This window comes from Populus alba, chromosome 5 (assembly GCF_005239225.2).
Source record: "Populus alba chromosome 5, ASM523922v2, whole genome shotgun sequence".
NCBI lineage: Eukaryota > Viridiplantae > Streptophyta > Magnoliopsida > Malpighiales > Salicaceae > Populus > Populus alba.
The window spans coordinates 7227590-7243757 of record NC_133288.1 but is presented as its reverse complement, the minus strand read 5'-3'; the positions used below and the strand labels follow the sequence as shown (position 1 = coordinate 7243757).

Genomic DNA, 16168 nt, shown 5'->3' with positions numbered 1-16168 from the left:
AAAATGTGAAATAATAATTAAATAAAAGTCTTTCCATTTTTGAATAAAACCATGTTTAACTGCTTTTATTATTTCGTGCGCCGCTTCTCCATCGGCACATTGCTATTTATCAAACAAATGATAATAAATTATGAACACCCCCCCCCCCCCCCCCGGTATACGTTGACAAGAGACTCCTGGCATGCGGGACGACAGATGTTCCAAGATGAGCCAAGTTTTGATATATTAATAATTATTTTTAAAAAATAATTTATTTATATGTAAATATATTAAAATAATATTTTTATTTTTAAAAGGTTATTTAGAATGATGAATAGACTTTTGTGTCCAAACTCAACAGCAATATAAATTAAGACAAGGATTCTTAAAAGCATGGTTCATACCTTTAGTAATAATTTCATTTTATTTATTTAATTATTTTATAATATCTAAGATTTGCTAAATGTAAAATAAATAAGATTTAGTTAATAAATAGAAGTGGAGGATTGACAAGGAGAAATGAAAATTGCTTTAAAGCAAATTATATACACCCGACTTGAGTTATTTTGAATCTGCCTAGAAAATTTAGCTTATTATTTATTATCTTAATTTGTTCTTTTTTATTTCTATTTTTCAACCTCAGTACTTTTTAATTTTAATTGTTTCAATAAAAATATCCCACTAGTTCTTGTTTTTCAATTCTTATCTTAAGAAATAATAATTTATAATCATTGGATATGTTTCTTGAACAAACATAGCGTAAGACACTAGAGTTTCACAATTAATAAAAATAGTTATAAGAAACAATATTAAACTGTCCTTCAATCAAATTGATTTTAACTAAAAAAGAGTCTTTGGATATCTTTTAAATAAATTTTGCTTTTAAAGAGTAATTTAATTATTTTACTATATTTTTAGTTATTTTATTGTGTTTTAAAAATATAAAAAGATCAATTTATTTCTAATTAATCTTGTAATAACTAACTGAACTTGTAAAAAAATTATATTATCTTTAACAGCTAGTCTAATGATGTTTTTTTAAAAGGATAAAATCATCATTATATTTTTTCAATTCATAATGCAATGAATATGCGTTCATATAGTATTTCACCAATCTCCTTTAGTTTTTTTAATGTATATGAGAAAAAATCGAAATTCATGTGTCCTTTTATTACGTGTAATTTCGCATTCAATTTTCTACCTATGCAAGCAAGGAAGAGCACAAAATACATCCTATGATTAATCATGATATTTATATTTAAAATAATTACATATGTTAAAAGAGTCATACTACGATCGCGTGGCCTAATGGATAAGGCGCTCGCCTCCGGAGCGGGAGATTGTGGGTTCGAGTCCCATCGCGATCGTTGTTTGCTATTTTCTCTTATTTGTGATTTTACCCTCAAATTTGGAAAAACAAAAAATTTTCACAATCAGCCATTAGTTTTCGCCCATCTGTAGGTACCAACCTCCACAGGAACATTTTCAAACCTCGGCACATGTATCCAAATTATTTATTTTTGCATTTACTTTCTACATTAAAAAAATTTGCCCCCTAAAACCAATAGAGATTTATTTCATTTGAATGGAGTTTAAGTTATTGTTTTTTATTAAAAAAAAATTCATTATTGTATAAGTAAAGAAAAGAATTTGAAAACCTTCACGCATCACAAAATTAGATATATCAATATTTATGTACATGATCTTTGATTATAATTAATTAATTTTTTAACATTTATTAATATATATAATTTTTAATTTATTTTATTAAATACAAGCATTAAAATTTTCAACTTATAATAAAATATTTTTTATGATAAAAATAAATTTGCAACCTCCGCATTTTTTTGTGTTGAAATTGTTTTTTACTCTAAAATTACATGCATCGTCACTAGTTAATTATTAACTAAAAGAAAATAGAGTTTTATTGTACCATTTCTCACAAAGTACTATTTATTAAAATAGTATTTTGACTTGCTCCTTTTATTTTCTTCTTTGATATTTTTTTAAATTTATTTTTTTAATATTAGATTTTTTTTAATTTAGTTATCACTCTTATTTACTAATCTTAGTTTTAACGTGTTAATCTGGTTGACTCGGATTTTTTTTAATTTTTTTTATTTCATCTTTTAATATTGATTTGATTGAGAATTAAACAAAATGATTTGTTTTATTTACTTTTCATTAGGTTATCCTAATCTCATGACCCGAAAATAGTGCAACTCGGTTAACCCGAAAATAGTTCTCTCAAAATGTTTTTTGTGTTTTTTTTTTTTTTTTTAATTTTATCATTCAACATTTGATCAGTTAAAAATTGAGCGTCATAATCTGTTTTGATTTGCTCTTTATGAGATTATATTGGATCTCACGATCAATGTCATGAGTTTTGACATTTTAGACATTGGTTAAATTAAGCTGTCTTTTTTATTTTATTTATAAGAAGTTATATCAGTCTCATAACCTAGGTCACAGGTCCTTTTAATATTAGACTTGTTTTTTATTTTTTCTATAAATTCATCTCGATTTGATAATCTGGATCATGGTTTAGTGGATTGACTCATATTGTTTCTTATGTTATTTTTTAATTGATTTATTTAATCTTATCCTTTAATATGGGGTTAGTTGGGGATTGGAATTCGTAATTTGTTTCAATTTGCTTTTCATGGGGTTATCTTGATCTTATGACCCGAGTTGCAAGTTAACATGTAAATTTAAGTTTTTTTTTTTAGTTTTTTTTTTTAATTTTATCCTTTAATATTATTAGCACTTGTATTTACAATATTTAATCAATAGCGCATCTTAGTTTCTGTTATATGTATTTTTTTAAAAAATTTATTTATTAAAATTTAAATGATTAAGTAATTTTAATTTTTTTTTTATTTATTAAAATGTTTTTAAGCAAATGTGAAAACTTTTTCTACCAATCTTTATTTTTTTTTTGAAATAAAAAATCTAATATTGTCAATTTAAATAAAAAAAAAACTTAATAAAAACAATATGAGTCAATCCACCAAACAATATAAAAACAATATGAGTCAATCCATTAAACCATTGTATTTTTAGGTTTTTTTTAATTGATTTTTTTAAAAAAATTTTATTCTTTAATATTGTGAGCACTTGTATTCACAATATTTAATCAATCAAGTATCTTAGTTTCTGTTTTATATATATATATATATTAAATTATTTCTTAAAATTTTAATGATTAAGTAATTTTAAATTTTTTTAATTAAAATGTTTTTAAGCAATTGTGAAAACTTTTTCTACCAATCTTTATTTTTTTTTTAAAATAAAAAATATAATATTGTCAATTTAAATAAATAAATAAATAACTTAATAAGAACAAATGTAACCAATACTCGATAAAAGAGAGTATTTATATATATATATAAAAGCAATACTCAATAAATATTTTGGTCAATGTTCACTTTATAAACAATGGTCCAAAACGATGTGGTTTCGGCACATTAAATGGCATAGTTTTGGTCAATGTTCACTTCCATTCTCTTAAATTCGAGATTGTGAACTTTCCATGATCCCATGAATAAATGAATATAATGACTGAAAATTGGTAAAATCCTTAGATTGTCTGATCTTAGAAAGAGAGGAAGCGCTTAGAGAGAGAGCAAAATAAAGAGGGAGGAGGCAATTTAGCCTTCTCATGTTTTTCAAGGAAATTTACTTCAAGTTATTTTATAACTCACACCAAACACTGCCCCTGAAAGTTGCTTCTAGAAAACTTTGTTTCGACATTTATTTATAATTTTTATTAGACTCATTAATCCCAACAAATACTTCCGTATATGAAAGGTATTTTATTGTATTCAAATAAACGTGAATACGTCTCAATGAATTTGGCTAAGAGAGGGATAGGAGCCGACCTCATTTGTTTAAATCTTGAGCCTTATGGTCAATTTCCATGAGACAAGGAAAGTCAACTAGAGCCGATTTAAAGGTCACTTATAATAACTTAATGTTAATAAATAACTTTGAGAATAAATAAGAAATATTTGTTAATTATTTTATTTAATAAAAAATTTTAAATATAAAATAAAAATTATTCCAGACTCCACTTGTTAGACACACATAAAAAATAAAAATATATATAATTTTTAATATTTAAAAAATCTTATTTATATTTTTATCTAGATTTTTATTCGTCTTAAATCGGCTATGAAATGTAATCTTACCCATCCACCACTAGTTATGATAAGTTTATGTTATATAATAATACAGGCTTGTATGTATACATATGTAATAGATAAAGACCCCATATATAGCCAATGTATAAAAATACTTTAAGACTTTAGGTGGTATTTGGGAATTAAATTATGACATAATCTTTGATTAAACTAAAAGATTCTAAAACTCTAAGGTCAAAGCCAAATCTCTTCATGTATCTTTCTTTGATTTTTATGTTTCCATCGAACTCTTCGTTTCTTTCCTTACAAGGTAATCAAAAGCTTTTGAAGCAAAATGTGAATACTGAAAATATATACAACGTGCCCGGAAGCTGGCCGACCAGAAAAGGAAGTGGGGGGAGAAAATGTTTGTTTTAGTGTTAAAAAAGTATTTTTAATTTTATTATTTTAAATCATTATAATGTATTAATATTAAAAATAAATTTTAAAAATAAAAATAAATATTATTTTAATATATTCTAATAAAAATCACTTTAAAAAACTAATTCTATACATCATTAGGAAAAAATAAAGAATAAACTTAAGATTTTGTACAAAAACTTGGCGTGATCCGATTCGCTTATAGTTTGGGATTATATGATATGGTTAGATAATAATAAAGAATAAACCCAAGATTTTGTACAAAAACTTGGCGTGATCCGATTCGCTTATAGTTTGGCATTATATGATATGGTTAGATAATAATATAACCAGCATTTGTTTAATATCGTCATGTCGATAAAATAATTCTTTATTTCTTTCCTTAGAATCACCGTGATAAAAAATGGAAAAATACAAAGCAGCTATCATCTCTAGAAACTAGATCGTGCCACCAAAATATTAAGAAAGTAACCGTTATTTTCGTCAAACTAATTGACAGCAGTGGCATATAAAGTAAATAAACTGGGAAAACATCAAGAATCTAGTAACTTCAAGTAGTTTGTTGACTATTTAGAACATGTAAGAGAATGTATATGAGCAGAGAGAGAGGGGGGGAGAGAGAGACAAAAGGCCAATCCTTCGATTTTGTCAAAAAAATTACGAGTTACAAATTTTTAGCACAAAAAATTCAAAAAGCAAACAAAACCCATCATGAATATGAGATAAATGTATTTGCTTTGTTGTTTTTTTTTTTGAGCTTACTGAGAGAGACCCTTTACTTTACTCACTCCCTCTTGAAGCAAAAGCCAAAGCTTTGAGTTAGATACCCTTTCTCCTTATATTTCAGGTATTTATGTTACAAGGCAAGTTCATTTCTTTTTAATTGTTTCTTTTTGGGTTTTAGTTGTTGATCTGAGAGAAATAAAGTTTTGGGTTTTTTTTGTGAATTATTTGAATTGTATTTTTTTTTTGTTAGATTTTGAGCTATTCGATAATTAATTTAGATTTTTTTTGGTTGGGAATTTGGATAGTTAATTTATGCTGATATATCATATCACCACTTTAAGTTTGTGTAGTTTCTAACTTTATGAGGGGGTAGTTGAATTTTGAGTCTGGATGGTTTACTTTGTAACCACTTCTATCTGTAACTTTTGGAGGTTTTATTGTGTTTATCTATGTTTGAAGTTCAGTTGGATTCTCCTAACTTTGATAATATTTGATGACTGCATGTGGTTTGAATGAATCCCAGTGTGTAAATTGTTTTGTTTGCCTTGCTGTGTGGATTTCTGTTCTATTACTTGTAATGTATCATTTGTCTGAAGATCTGAGGGTTCTTGACGCGTTTGCATGTGTTTGCTGTTCTTTTTTTCAGGAAATTTAGCAAATCATTGTGATCATAAACCTTGTTGTGAGCGAAGTTTGTGTGTTGGTATGTAGTTGATGGACTGATTTTGTGAGTGTTTGGTGATGGCATTGGGTTTAATCCGCTATATTCGAGTTAAGTTGAGAAGTATTTAAATAATGTTGTGATGGAAGAGTCAGAGATATATAAACAACATCAATACAATTATGGGGATCCTAGACATGAGATATCCCAGCCTGCTTCTCAGGCATATACCTCAGACCCTTCAAGTAGCAGGAATTCCAATACAAGAGTTCCTGACCTAAATGTACCACCACCAGAAGTTAAACCTGTACGTAACTATTCCATTCAGACAGGTGAGGAGTTTGCTCTCGAATTTATGCGTGATCGGGTCATTCCTAAGAAGCCTCTCATTCCAAATGCTGTTGGCGATCCCAACTATGTGACTGGTTATCTGGAACTAAAAGCTATTTTAGGCATTAGCCATACAGGGTCTGAAAGCGGTTCAGATATTTCGATGCTAGCCATGGTAGAGAGAGGTCAAAAAGACTTTGATAGGATGGACTCATCTTTACATGAAGAGAGAAGCAACTATGGGTCAATTCAGTTGGTACCAAGAACTTCATCTAGTTATGAAAGCCATGGAGCTCTGCATGGCTATGCCTCCTCTGGAGCCTCCGGTAGCTTCTCTGGGAAAATGAAAGTTCTCTGCAGCTTCGGTGGTAAAATCCTACCACGGCCAAGTGATGGACAACTGAGGTATGTTGGAGGTGAAAAGCGCATTATGTGTATTGCAAGGGACATTTCTTGGCATGAGTTTAAGCAAAAAACTTTAGCAATATATTATGAAACTCGCATAATAAAATATCAGCTTCCTGGTGAAGATCTTGATGCCTTGGTTTCTGTTTCATGTGACGAGGATCTGCTGAATATGATGGATGAATGGAGTGAAATTGATAGAGAAGGATCACAAAAACTCAGATTGTTTCTGTTTTCAATGAGTGATTTGGAAGATGCTCAACTGGGCCTGGGCAGTGCGGAGGGTGATTCTGAGATTCAGTATGTAGTTGCTGTCAATGGCATGGACATGGGATCCAGAAGAGGATCAGCCCTGCATGGTCTGGCAAGCTCTTCAGGAAACATTGACAGGGAGACGACCAGTGTTGCATCTGCATCTGCTGGGGTCAACGCTTCACCTTTGGTTGGCACTTACCACTCTTCTCAACCTACTCTTCAAAGTTCCTCCAATGCCTACGAGACCTATCCACAATTTTATCATGACCAGATGATGGATCATAGAGACACTAAGCATTTCCCATTGCACTATCACCATCATTCCTCTAACGACTCTCCTCTTGGAGAAATCCCTTATTCAAGGCAACTTCAAGGGCATATGAATGAAGAAGCTGGTTTTTACGAAGGACATCAATGTATTAGCTTTCAGATGAAGAATTCACAGATGTCAGGAAAGGAGGTGAATCCAAAACCTGCTGGTTCAATTCAGCAAAAGATTGACTTGGGAAAAACTCATGCGATAGAGAATATTTACCCTGCTCCAGTTGATGAAGTACCAGTACCAGCTGCTGTGCCAGAAGGAGATCCAAGTACCATACCATCAAAATATGAGGGGAAATGCCAAGAACAAAAGAAGGTTTCTTCTTTTGTTGATGATGTGAATCAAGTGCAGGTTCCTAGATCTCATGAAGATGATCAACACTCCACACCCAGTGGTGCATCTGGTCCAGGAAATGCTGATTCTACTACAAATCCAGTTGACTTGAGCTATCTTGAGCCATCAATACCTCCTCAAAGGGTTTATTATTCGGAGAGAATACCTCGGGGTCAAGCAGAGTTACTGAACAGATTATCCAAGTCTGATGATTCACTTGGCTCTCAATTGCTCGTTTCTCATTCACATCCAGGCATCACCGAGAACAATCCAGTTATGGAATCTGTGGAAAATTTGCATGAGAGTAATTTGGCTGCCCACACTGAACACTTCATTTCAACTGCAAAACCATCATGTACAGACTCTCAAATCATAGATGATGGAGTTGCTCAATTTCAACAACATAAAGAGTTTTCTGATGCCATTTCTCAGATGAATAACAAGCTCCCTGATTCCGAACAGGTGTCAGATTTTGGGTTCAAGCAGGCAGTTGCTAAGAATGTTGATGAAAATGATTCTGCAAACAGGGATAGGATTCTCAAGGAAGACTTTGAGACAGATATGGCCACTGGTAATCATAGGAAACTCCCAACTGATGTAAAGGGAGATGTGGGATCTGGACATCTGGCTGTGCACCAAGTAACTCGTGTTGTGGAGCATAAGGATCCTACAGCTGATCTTCCAGATGACTTGGATGAGATGACAACCAGGAATGTCTCTGATGAGGACAGTCTGAGACATTTTCAGCCATTTTCTTGGACAGATAGCTCAGCTAAAGTTGTCGCAGAAGGAATACCCCCTGTCACTGTTTCAGCCACCAAGCAGGCAGAAATCCAAATCGATATAAATGATAGATTCCCTCGTGATTTCATTTCTGAAATATTCTCAAAAGGGATATTTACTGAGGACACCCCTGGTCTTAGTCCACTACACAGTGATGGAGCTGGTGTGAGTGTAAACATGGAAAATCATGAGCCGAAGCACTGGTCATATTTTCAGAAGCTGGCAAAGGAAGAGTTTGTTCAAAAAGATATTTCTCTTATTGACCAGGATCATCTAACGACTCCATCTGTGCTTACAAATGTAGATCATAAATCTTATCATTTCACACATTTGGCAGAAGGTGGTGATTCAGTGGGCCATGACTATTCCCAAATTATTTTTGGCCAAGACAATCAGAATAATTTACCAGGAATGGTTGGAGCTGATTCCACGATGATGTCTAATTTTGATCATTCCCAATTGAAGGAGACAGAAAGTATGCAGTTTGAGGCTATGATGGAGAACCTACAGTCACCAGATTCACAGTATGAGGTATCTCTTCTCAATTTTAATTTGATTTGAGAACTTATTTCCTAGCATGCCAACCGAACTTCACTCTGATGCTCATAGGATGGGAAGTTGGATAACAAGAACGATGGGCTTCCTCCTTGCGATCCTTCTCTGGGAGATTTTGATATCAATACCTTGCAGGTATGCACTGGTTACATTTACCCATCTTTATTATGATGTAAAGTTTTTCTGTCCTGTTTTTAGTGTTTGAAAGAAATTCTACTTACACATGCTTAAAATATTAATAGACTCAAACTTCAATCTATAATACAATATGAAAAGTAACCAAACCTAGAGAGAGGGTACAATGTGCTTTCTGATTAGTTTCCTTCTCTCCTTTCTACTTCTGTGATGCATAAATGACGACCTTGCAGGAACATATGGATTTAGTGTTCCTTTCACATGCTTGTATCTTCCATCTTGTGCTTTAAGATTAGTTCAATTTACTTTTTTCCTGAAAATAACATCCACTTTATTCTTTTATACTCTCTTCCGGGTGATATAACAGGTAATAAAAAATGAAGATCTTGAAGAGCAGAAAGAATTGGGTTCTGGTACTTTTGGAACTGTGTATCATGGAAAGTGGAGGGGCACTGATGTTGCCATTAAGAGGCTAAAGAAGATATGTTTCACAGGTCGATCGTCAGAGCAAGAGAGATTGGTAACTTTTGCTCAACTCTTGATATGCATTTCCAAATTTTTTTTCTAAAAATAATTATGTGCTATTTTATCCTGTAGCCTTCATTGATTTATAGAAAAAAGAGGAGGCCAATTCAATAATTCTTCTTTAGTATTCAACAAGTACATTGGCTTCTAGTTTCCTTATCTTCATATATGCTTTCTTAGCTTGATGTTAAATAATCTATTTTCACTGGCTTCATCAGACCTTGGAGTTTTGGCGGGAAGCTGGCATCCTTTCAAAGCTCCACCATCCAAATGTTGTTGCATTTTATGGTGTAGTTCAAGATGGACATGGGGGGACATTAGCTACTGTAACAGAGTACATGGTTGATGGTTCTCTTAGAAATGTTTTACTTCGCAAGGATAGGTATGTTGTGCACTCTTGCATTTCTCTGAATTCCAGTTTGGCATATTCCTGCTAATTTGCAATTTCATGCACAGGCAGTTGATTGTTTTGTCTTCTCCTGTTTATTATTTCATTAAATATTAACTTGCAGGTATCTAGATCGTCGCAAGAGACTTCTCATAGCTATGGATGCTGCTTTTGGAATGGAATATCTGCATTCTAAGAATATTGTACATTTTGATTTGAAATGTGACAACTTGCTTGTGAACTTGAAAGATCCCCAACGACCAATCTGCAAGGTAAGTTCTAGTAGTATGAACAAAAAACTGATTGCATCGAATGATTGAGTTCTTATTATAAAACATTCTTATGAATGGATGTTCCAGGTTGGTGATTTTGGCCTGTCAAAAATCAAACGAAATACTTTGGTTTCTGGAGGTGTAAGGGGAACTCTACCATGGATGGCCCCCGAGCTTCTAAATGGAAGCAGTAATAAGGTTTCAGAAAAGGTAAAGGCTTCCATCTTGAAATTACCTCTGTCAATGACATGAAAAAGATTGTAATGTTGTAGAGTTGATATAGATTTTTGTCCCATGTACACCTCGGCTAAGTTTGTAACTGACATGACTGAATTTTCAATTCATTTGTTGCATTTGGTGGTGGAAAACTTTATCTGAATATCTACATTTTGTTTCTTCTAGTTTGTGAAAAGTTGCTAAGCTGGTTTAGGTTTTAAAAAATTCGTCCTGCACATGTTGCCTTTTATTTGACAGATATGGAACTTGGTTCATGCAGGGGTTTATTTCTCTTCCTTATTTTCTTTTCCCATCATTTGTAGTCCTTGTTGTTTAATGTCCCTTATGATCAGTTTCTAATCTCTAATTTATCACAGGTTGATGTGTTCTCTTTTGGAATTGTCCTTTGGGAAATTCTCACTGGTGAGGAGCCCTATGCCAACATGCACTATGGTGCAATTATAGGTATGAGTTTTGTACTCAATTCTTTTGTGTGTTGTTCATGCATGATTGTGTGCAAATGACCTATATCGTCTTTGGGTTGTGCCTGTATCCTATGATTGCAGCACCATTGTGAAACTTCAGTTACCAAAAATGCTGCTGGACTCTGCTAGTATACGATTGAATTTGTCTTTCAATTCTCATAGATTTGTTTCACTAAATGGATGCATGCATGTGATTCATAATTATATCTGGAAGTAATGGTGGGATAATTTAAAAAGGAACAATAGGTGTTGGAAAAAAAAAATTCTTGAAAAATCATCGTTGTTGGGGTTCTTTTTTATTCTGTAATAATAGACTTGTGTTTCCTGTTCTGAACTGAGTCCGATATAGTTCCGGAATGGTATCAAGACTTTGAAGGTTCAATGCCAAGGGGCTAACTTCACTTCTAGATTACAAACTAACCTCTGGAAATCAGAATAACTATGTACATTATTTGATGCAATTGTACATTAAATCTTCTCCTCTGTCATGTCGTGTACAGTTGATGTCAGTTGCATTTATATTGTCTATGCTGTCGACATTTATGTGAGTCTCTATCCTGGTGTGTAGGGGGGATTGTTAACAACACACTGAGACCAACTATTCCAAGTTATTGTGATTCTGAATGGGGAATACTAATGGAGCAGTGTTGGGCCCCAAATCCTGGAGTTAGGCCTTCCTTCACAGAAATTGCCAGTCGTTTGCGCATAATGTCAGCAGCTGCTAGCCAAGGCAAAGGACACGGAAACAAGGCATCAAAGTAGTGGTTTCACAATTTCTAGTTATCGCCTTCCCCTGATTTGTTTCATCCTAAATCGATTGCTTGAAGTCTACTCTCCAAGGAGAGACTTGTATCGTGTTGGAAAGGAGAAATCAGCTTCCATAATGTTTTTGAGATGGGAGTAGATTCTCTTACAATAATCTGATGAGTATTGTTTTATTCCAGTTATTCCAGAATGTTACATTGTCATTGAATTCTATACTTTGGAAAGGAATTTCAAGGTTTTTTCCGGTCTTTTGCGTCTCAATTAGGTTGTTACCGTTGGTTGTTTGCCCTGACTGATAGGCTCTGTACTTCCACATGAATCCAATGAAACCATAATGTTAGAAGCGCATGAAAGAGCAGTCAATTATTTGTGAAGAAACAGCAACTGCAATTTATAAGGTTCCAATATACGAGCTTCTGTAGATTTACACCATCACCTAATCAATCCCGAGTCTTGACTCAAAAGGTACCAGTCGCCATCTAAAAATGTGAACTAGAATGATCAATATTGCATAGATAACACAGTCAAGAAATTGCAAAACTTCTGTGAGAAACATGGGCTGAAATGTGCACAATCTTTTCGGGAATATCTGGATCATCATTAAAGCAGCAAATCCACTTTATTTTATCTAAATGTTGATACTATATAACGCAGCAAAACCTTGGCAGGCATTAGGAGGGAAAAAGGTTGTGCACTTGCCATGCAGATGCTAGCATGAGAGGCCGGCCTTTCCATCCAAGGAGGAGACAACCCTTTTCGGTGGCTAAAGTGTAACCATCAATGCCATAAACAGAGAGCATCATTCTAGCTTGGCTCATGCATTTCAACCCCATTACTTGAAACCCTGCTCGGGATAATTGCCTTCTCCATTGATCTGCTCTTTCATGTCTCTCAATCCTGTTAGAACCTTCATAAGCTATGATATTGCAAATCTCCGTAGAAAATTGAACCTTTTCCATCTTTATCCTCTGTGGGCTATTTCTCGGAAGACTAGCTTCAAGGGAATCAAAAATGGCAGAGTAGTAATGAAGAGATTCAATAAATCTTCCAAGAAAGAAAGGACCATTGTGGTTTGCGTCTTGTTCTACCACGGTAAGCAATGTTGGATTTAATTTCTTTATTGCTTGGAGGATTGCCTTGAGAGAGCCTCTGCTCTCTTTCACAAACTTGTGCAAGTGCATTATGCTATTCACAAATAATGCCTCCCCTTCTCTCAAGTTAAGATTCTCAGTAGTTAAAAGCAATGGCGAAACTGGCTCTGAAACCAGGTTAAATTCCAAACGGATGCCTAATGAGCTAGCTTCCTCGGCAAGTTCTTTCACGCTAGCTTCAAGCTCTAACAGATTATGACCATCTATCAATCCTGTGATTCGGAGTTTCGGAGGGCCTTCGTTCCTTGCAGCTAGAGTTCTCATCAAAGAAGGCCACTGAAGGGCGTGCTCCATTCCTAGATCAATGATATGCAAAGAGTCCTTTTCTTGTGATGCCTGACATATAGCTTCATTTGCAGCCATGAAACCAAAAGCGATATAAGGAGTTGCTTGATGAAGAAGTTGAAAAGCTTCCATTTTCTCTGCCCTAACGATCAATGATCTATCCATAGCACCACCAATTGTGAATGTTCCATGTGCGTTCACATTATTAAGATGTGATAATCTACATTTCAATCCCATAGCGAAGCAATAAGAAACCCTCTGCAAAGAATCACCCCATGGACTAACTGAAGGCCAAATTTGGCTAAGCATTGTTTCTGCTAGCCGTGTGTCTCTGTAGCCCAAAGCCTCAGCACAAGCCAACAACAAGTGGACCAAATGAAGGCCTTGATCTACACCCTGAGTCATCTCTTCCACTCTAGGTTCCATACCAGAAACAGCTTCAAGACCTTCGAAAGAGCTGCTCATCTCCAATTCATCACCTTCAATATTCATCTTTGGAACGTCTTGAAAAACATCATTCACCATGGAAAATGCCTCTATATGATCATCTTGGAGGTGACTGAAATCCTGGTCCTTCTCAAAGGACCTGTCATCCTTGTCACCGTCTTGATCCACGTTAATAAAGCTATCAACCAATTCATCCACCTCGGAATCAGCCAAGTGAGGGGGGCTATTGCTGTCATCATCAGGAGAAAGAAGTTCAATCTCACTGAATGTGATCTCCTCCCAGCACTCTTCTCCTTGTTCCAGCTCCATTCTAGCAGGACAAAACCTTCTAATGGCAAGGTCATGGTTGAGACTCTCGTGCATGGAGAAGGAGAGCCAGTCATTCATGCCTTCCATTGCTTCTTGAAGGAGCTTAGGTGAAGGGAATGATATGGCTAAGAGTTAGACAGACTTTGGAGGCTAATGGCAAAACATAAACATGTGTGGTTCCCAATTCTCTAAACTACATGTTGAATAAATAGATATCTTAAGATCTAATGACAGGATGATGGTTTTTTTTTTTTTTTTGTTCCATCAAAAACTGAGCCGCAAGAGAAAGCGACAAGAGTATTGACTACACAAAAGTTAAAAGGAGATCAACTGCCAACAGAAAAGGAGTGCATGGCTTATGAGGCCACGTTGAAAATCAATGATAGGAAACGAGGAAGCCGGTTCGGTAGATGCTATTGATCATAAAGCTAAAGCTGTTAACTCCTCAAGTTTGGCTTTAGTAGCAAGTGAGCCTATTAACCCTATTCAACAGAAGGTAGAAAAAGAAGAAGCTAGCGGCTGTTTACACAAGTAAAATATAATTTAATTCAGCTTCGTAATTAATCAACATCACCGAAGATTAGTGCTGTGTAGATGAAAGGGGGAGTTGTTCATCATAAATTAAAGAATCCAATGGAATTCGGTGAGGATGAAAGAAAGGGACGTTGGGAGGAGATGCGCGACAACCTGCATTGAATTTTATCGTTAGGTATGAAATGAAAAATATGGAAGGGACCGATGACTTTTCTACAATTTGCTTTGCATTGCTGGCCTTGAAGAAAGCAACACCTTTTGTGGAGGGGCCGGTCGCCCCAATGAGGATCGGAGCTCTTTTCTTGCATGGCTGTCATGTTTGTCACCTCTCACAAGTCTCTCTGGACGGCCAACAAACAGTGAGACATTACCAGATGGCTTTAAATCTTTTTCATTATTTTTTTCAGTTTCTAAAGTTGCGATCTTGTTTTGACTTTTGTTTGCTTTCGATACCATTTAATTCATATAATTTTTTATTTTAAAAAAATTAAAACAGTAATTTAAGAGTTTTGGTTGGACAAACCATTTAAAAACAAATTTAGATAATTGCATGTTTTTACCTTGATACACTTCATACAAGCAAAATATCATGAAATTTAAATGTTTTTTTTTATATTAAAAAATACACAAACACAACAACCCCTTTCTCTCTTTCTAAACCAACGCTATCTCAACCCTTATCTTTCTAAAAACCCTATTAAATACTTGTTATATCCTCCTTAAAACACTCGAAAAATTGAGATTTCAATCACTAAAAAGTTATATTATTTAAGTATTTGAAATTAATTTTACATATATAAATATTTTTTTATTTGCATTTCTAAGTCTAATTGTGATTGTGAAATGTGAGAATTTGTTGAGTTTGGTTATTATGGTTCTTTACAAAAAAAAATTTTAAATGGGACAAAATTTTAAATATAATTTTTATGTAGAGAAAATTCTGCTTAAATTTTATTAAATTAGAAAACTTTTAACTCTCTAAAATCATTAAATAAATATTACAAGAACCATTTTTTATTAGATATGTATAAGAAAAAAATGTTATTATATGGATTTCATCATTTGAACACCAAGCAACAAAACAACACGAGGCTGCTTGCTCTAATTAAACTCAAGATGATGTGTACCACATGAAGTTGCAATTCATTTGGGCCGCAAGTACAATGTAACATCATGCGACTACAAAATTAAATGGAGACAATGCCGTGAGAAACTAGGTTTGACGAACCTTGATTACTTGGTTGATGTTAGGTTCAAGATTCAGGCAGAAACTGTGGCAGCAAATAATAAAAGCTTCCAGGAAATAGGTGAGGTTTGGTAAGAAAAGTTGCTCCTCAACACGAATTTCTTTTATTTTTCTTTTATATATATATATATATATATATATATATTATATATATATATATATAATGAAAATCCTATTAAGAAAGGCCTTCAAGAAATTTAGGGAAAATGTTATGTGTTCTTGTGTGTGTGTGTGTTAGATATATATAGTAAAGGTACACGATTGAAAAATTATAGCTAAATTCTATAAATAAATCATAAGTTGATTACGGCATGCTAGATAAGTTACCTGTGGTGTTATGTGTTCGTGTGTGTGTTTTAGAGATATATAATAAAGGTATGTTATTGAAAAATTATAGCCAGATCTAAAATTCACTATATATATAAATATTAGATAAATTAATTATAGCATACTAGATAAATTACCCTTTGAATGAGCAAACAACGTAAGGCATGGATGA

General features: G+C 33.6%; 2 protein-coding genes and 1 non-coding gene across 4 annotated transcripts; 2 read left to right on the top strand and 1 right to left on the bottom strand.

Annotated features, from left to right (window-relative positions):
* The first annotated feature begins 1273 nt into the window (after positions 1–1273).
* Positions 1274–1346, top strand: TRNAR-CCG (transfer RNA arginine (anticodon CCG)). The gene has a single exon. It is a non-coding gene; the product is annotated as a tRNA-Arg (tRNA).
* Positions 1347–5128: 3782 nt separating this feature from the next.
* Positions 5129–11945, top strand: LOC118057064 (uncharacterized). Of its 2 annotated transcripts, none has more exons than XM_035069519.2 (9): positions 5129–5388; positions 5914–8887; positions 8966–9046; positions 9414–9566; positions 9790–9953; positions 10084–10231; positions 10319–10441; positions 10825–10912; positions 11501–11945. In XM_035069519.2, the coding sequence occupies exons 2-9, from the start codon at positions 6071–6073 to the stop codon at positions 11692–11694; spliced, it is 3768 nt and encodes a 1255-aa protein (XP_034925410.1). In that variant the 5' UTR covers positions 5129–5388; positions 5914–6070; the 3' UTR covers positions 11695–11945. The 2 variants fall into 2 exon arrangements, with proteins under 2 accessions (XP_034925410.1, XP_034925411.1); XM_035069520.2 differs by having other exon boundaries at positions 5129–5404.
* A 346-nt stretch (positions 11946–12291) lies between these two features.
* Positions 12292–14286, bottom strand: LOC118057065 (GRAS family protein RAD1). Its single transcript, XM_035069521.2, has one exon. The coding sequence runs from the start codon at positions 13974–13976 to the stop codon at positions 12369–12371; it is 1608 nt and encodes a 535-aa protein (XP_034925412.1). The 5' UTR covers positions 13977–14286; the 3' UTR covers positions 12292–12368.
* Positions 14287–16168: the final 1882 nt, after the last annotated feature.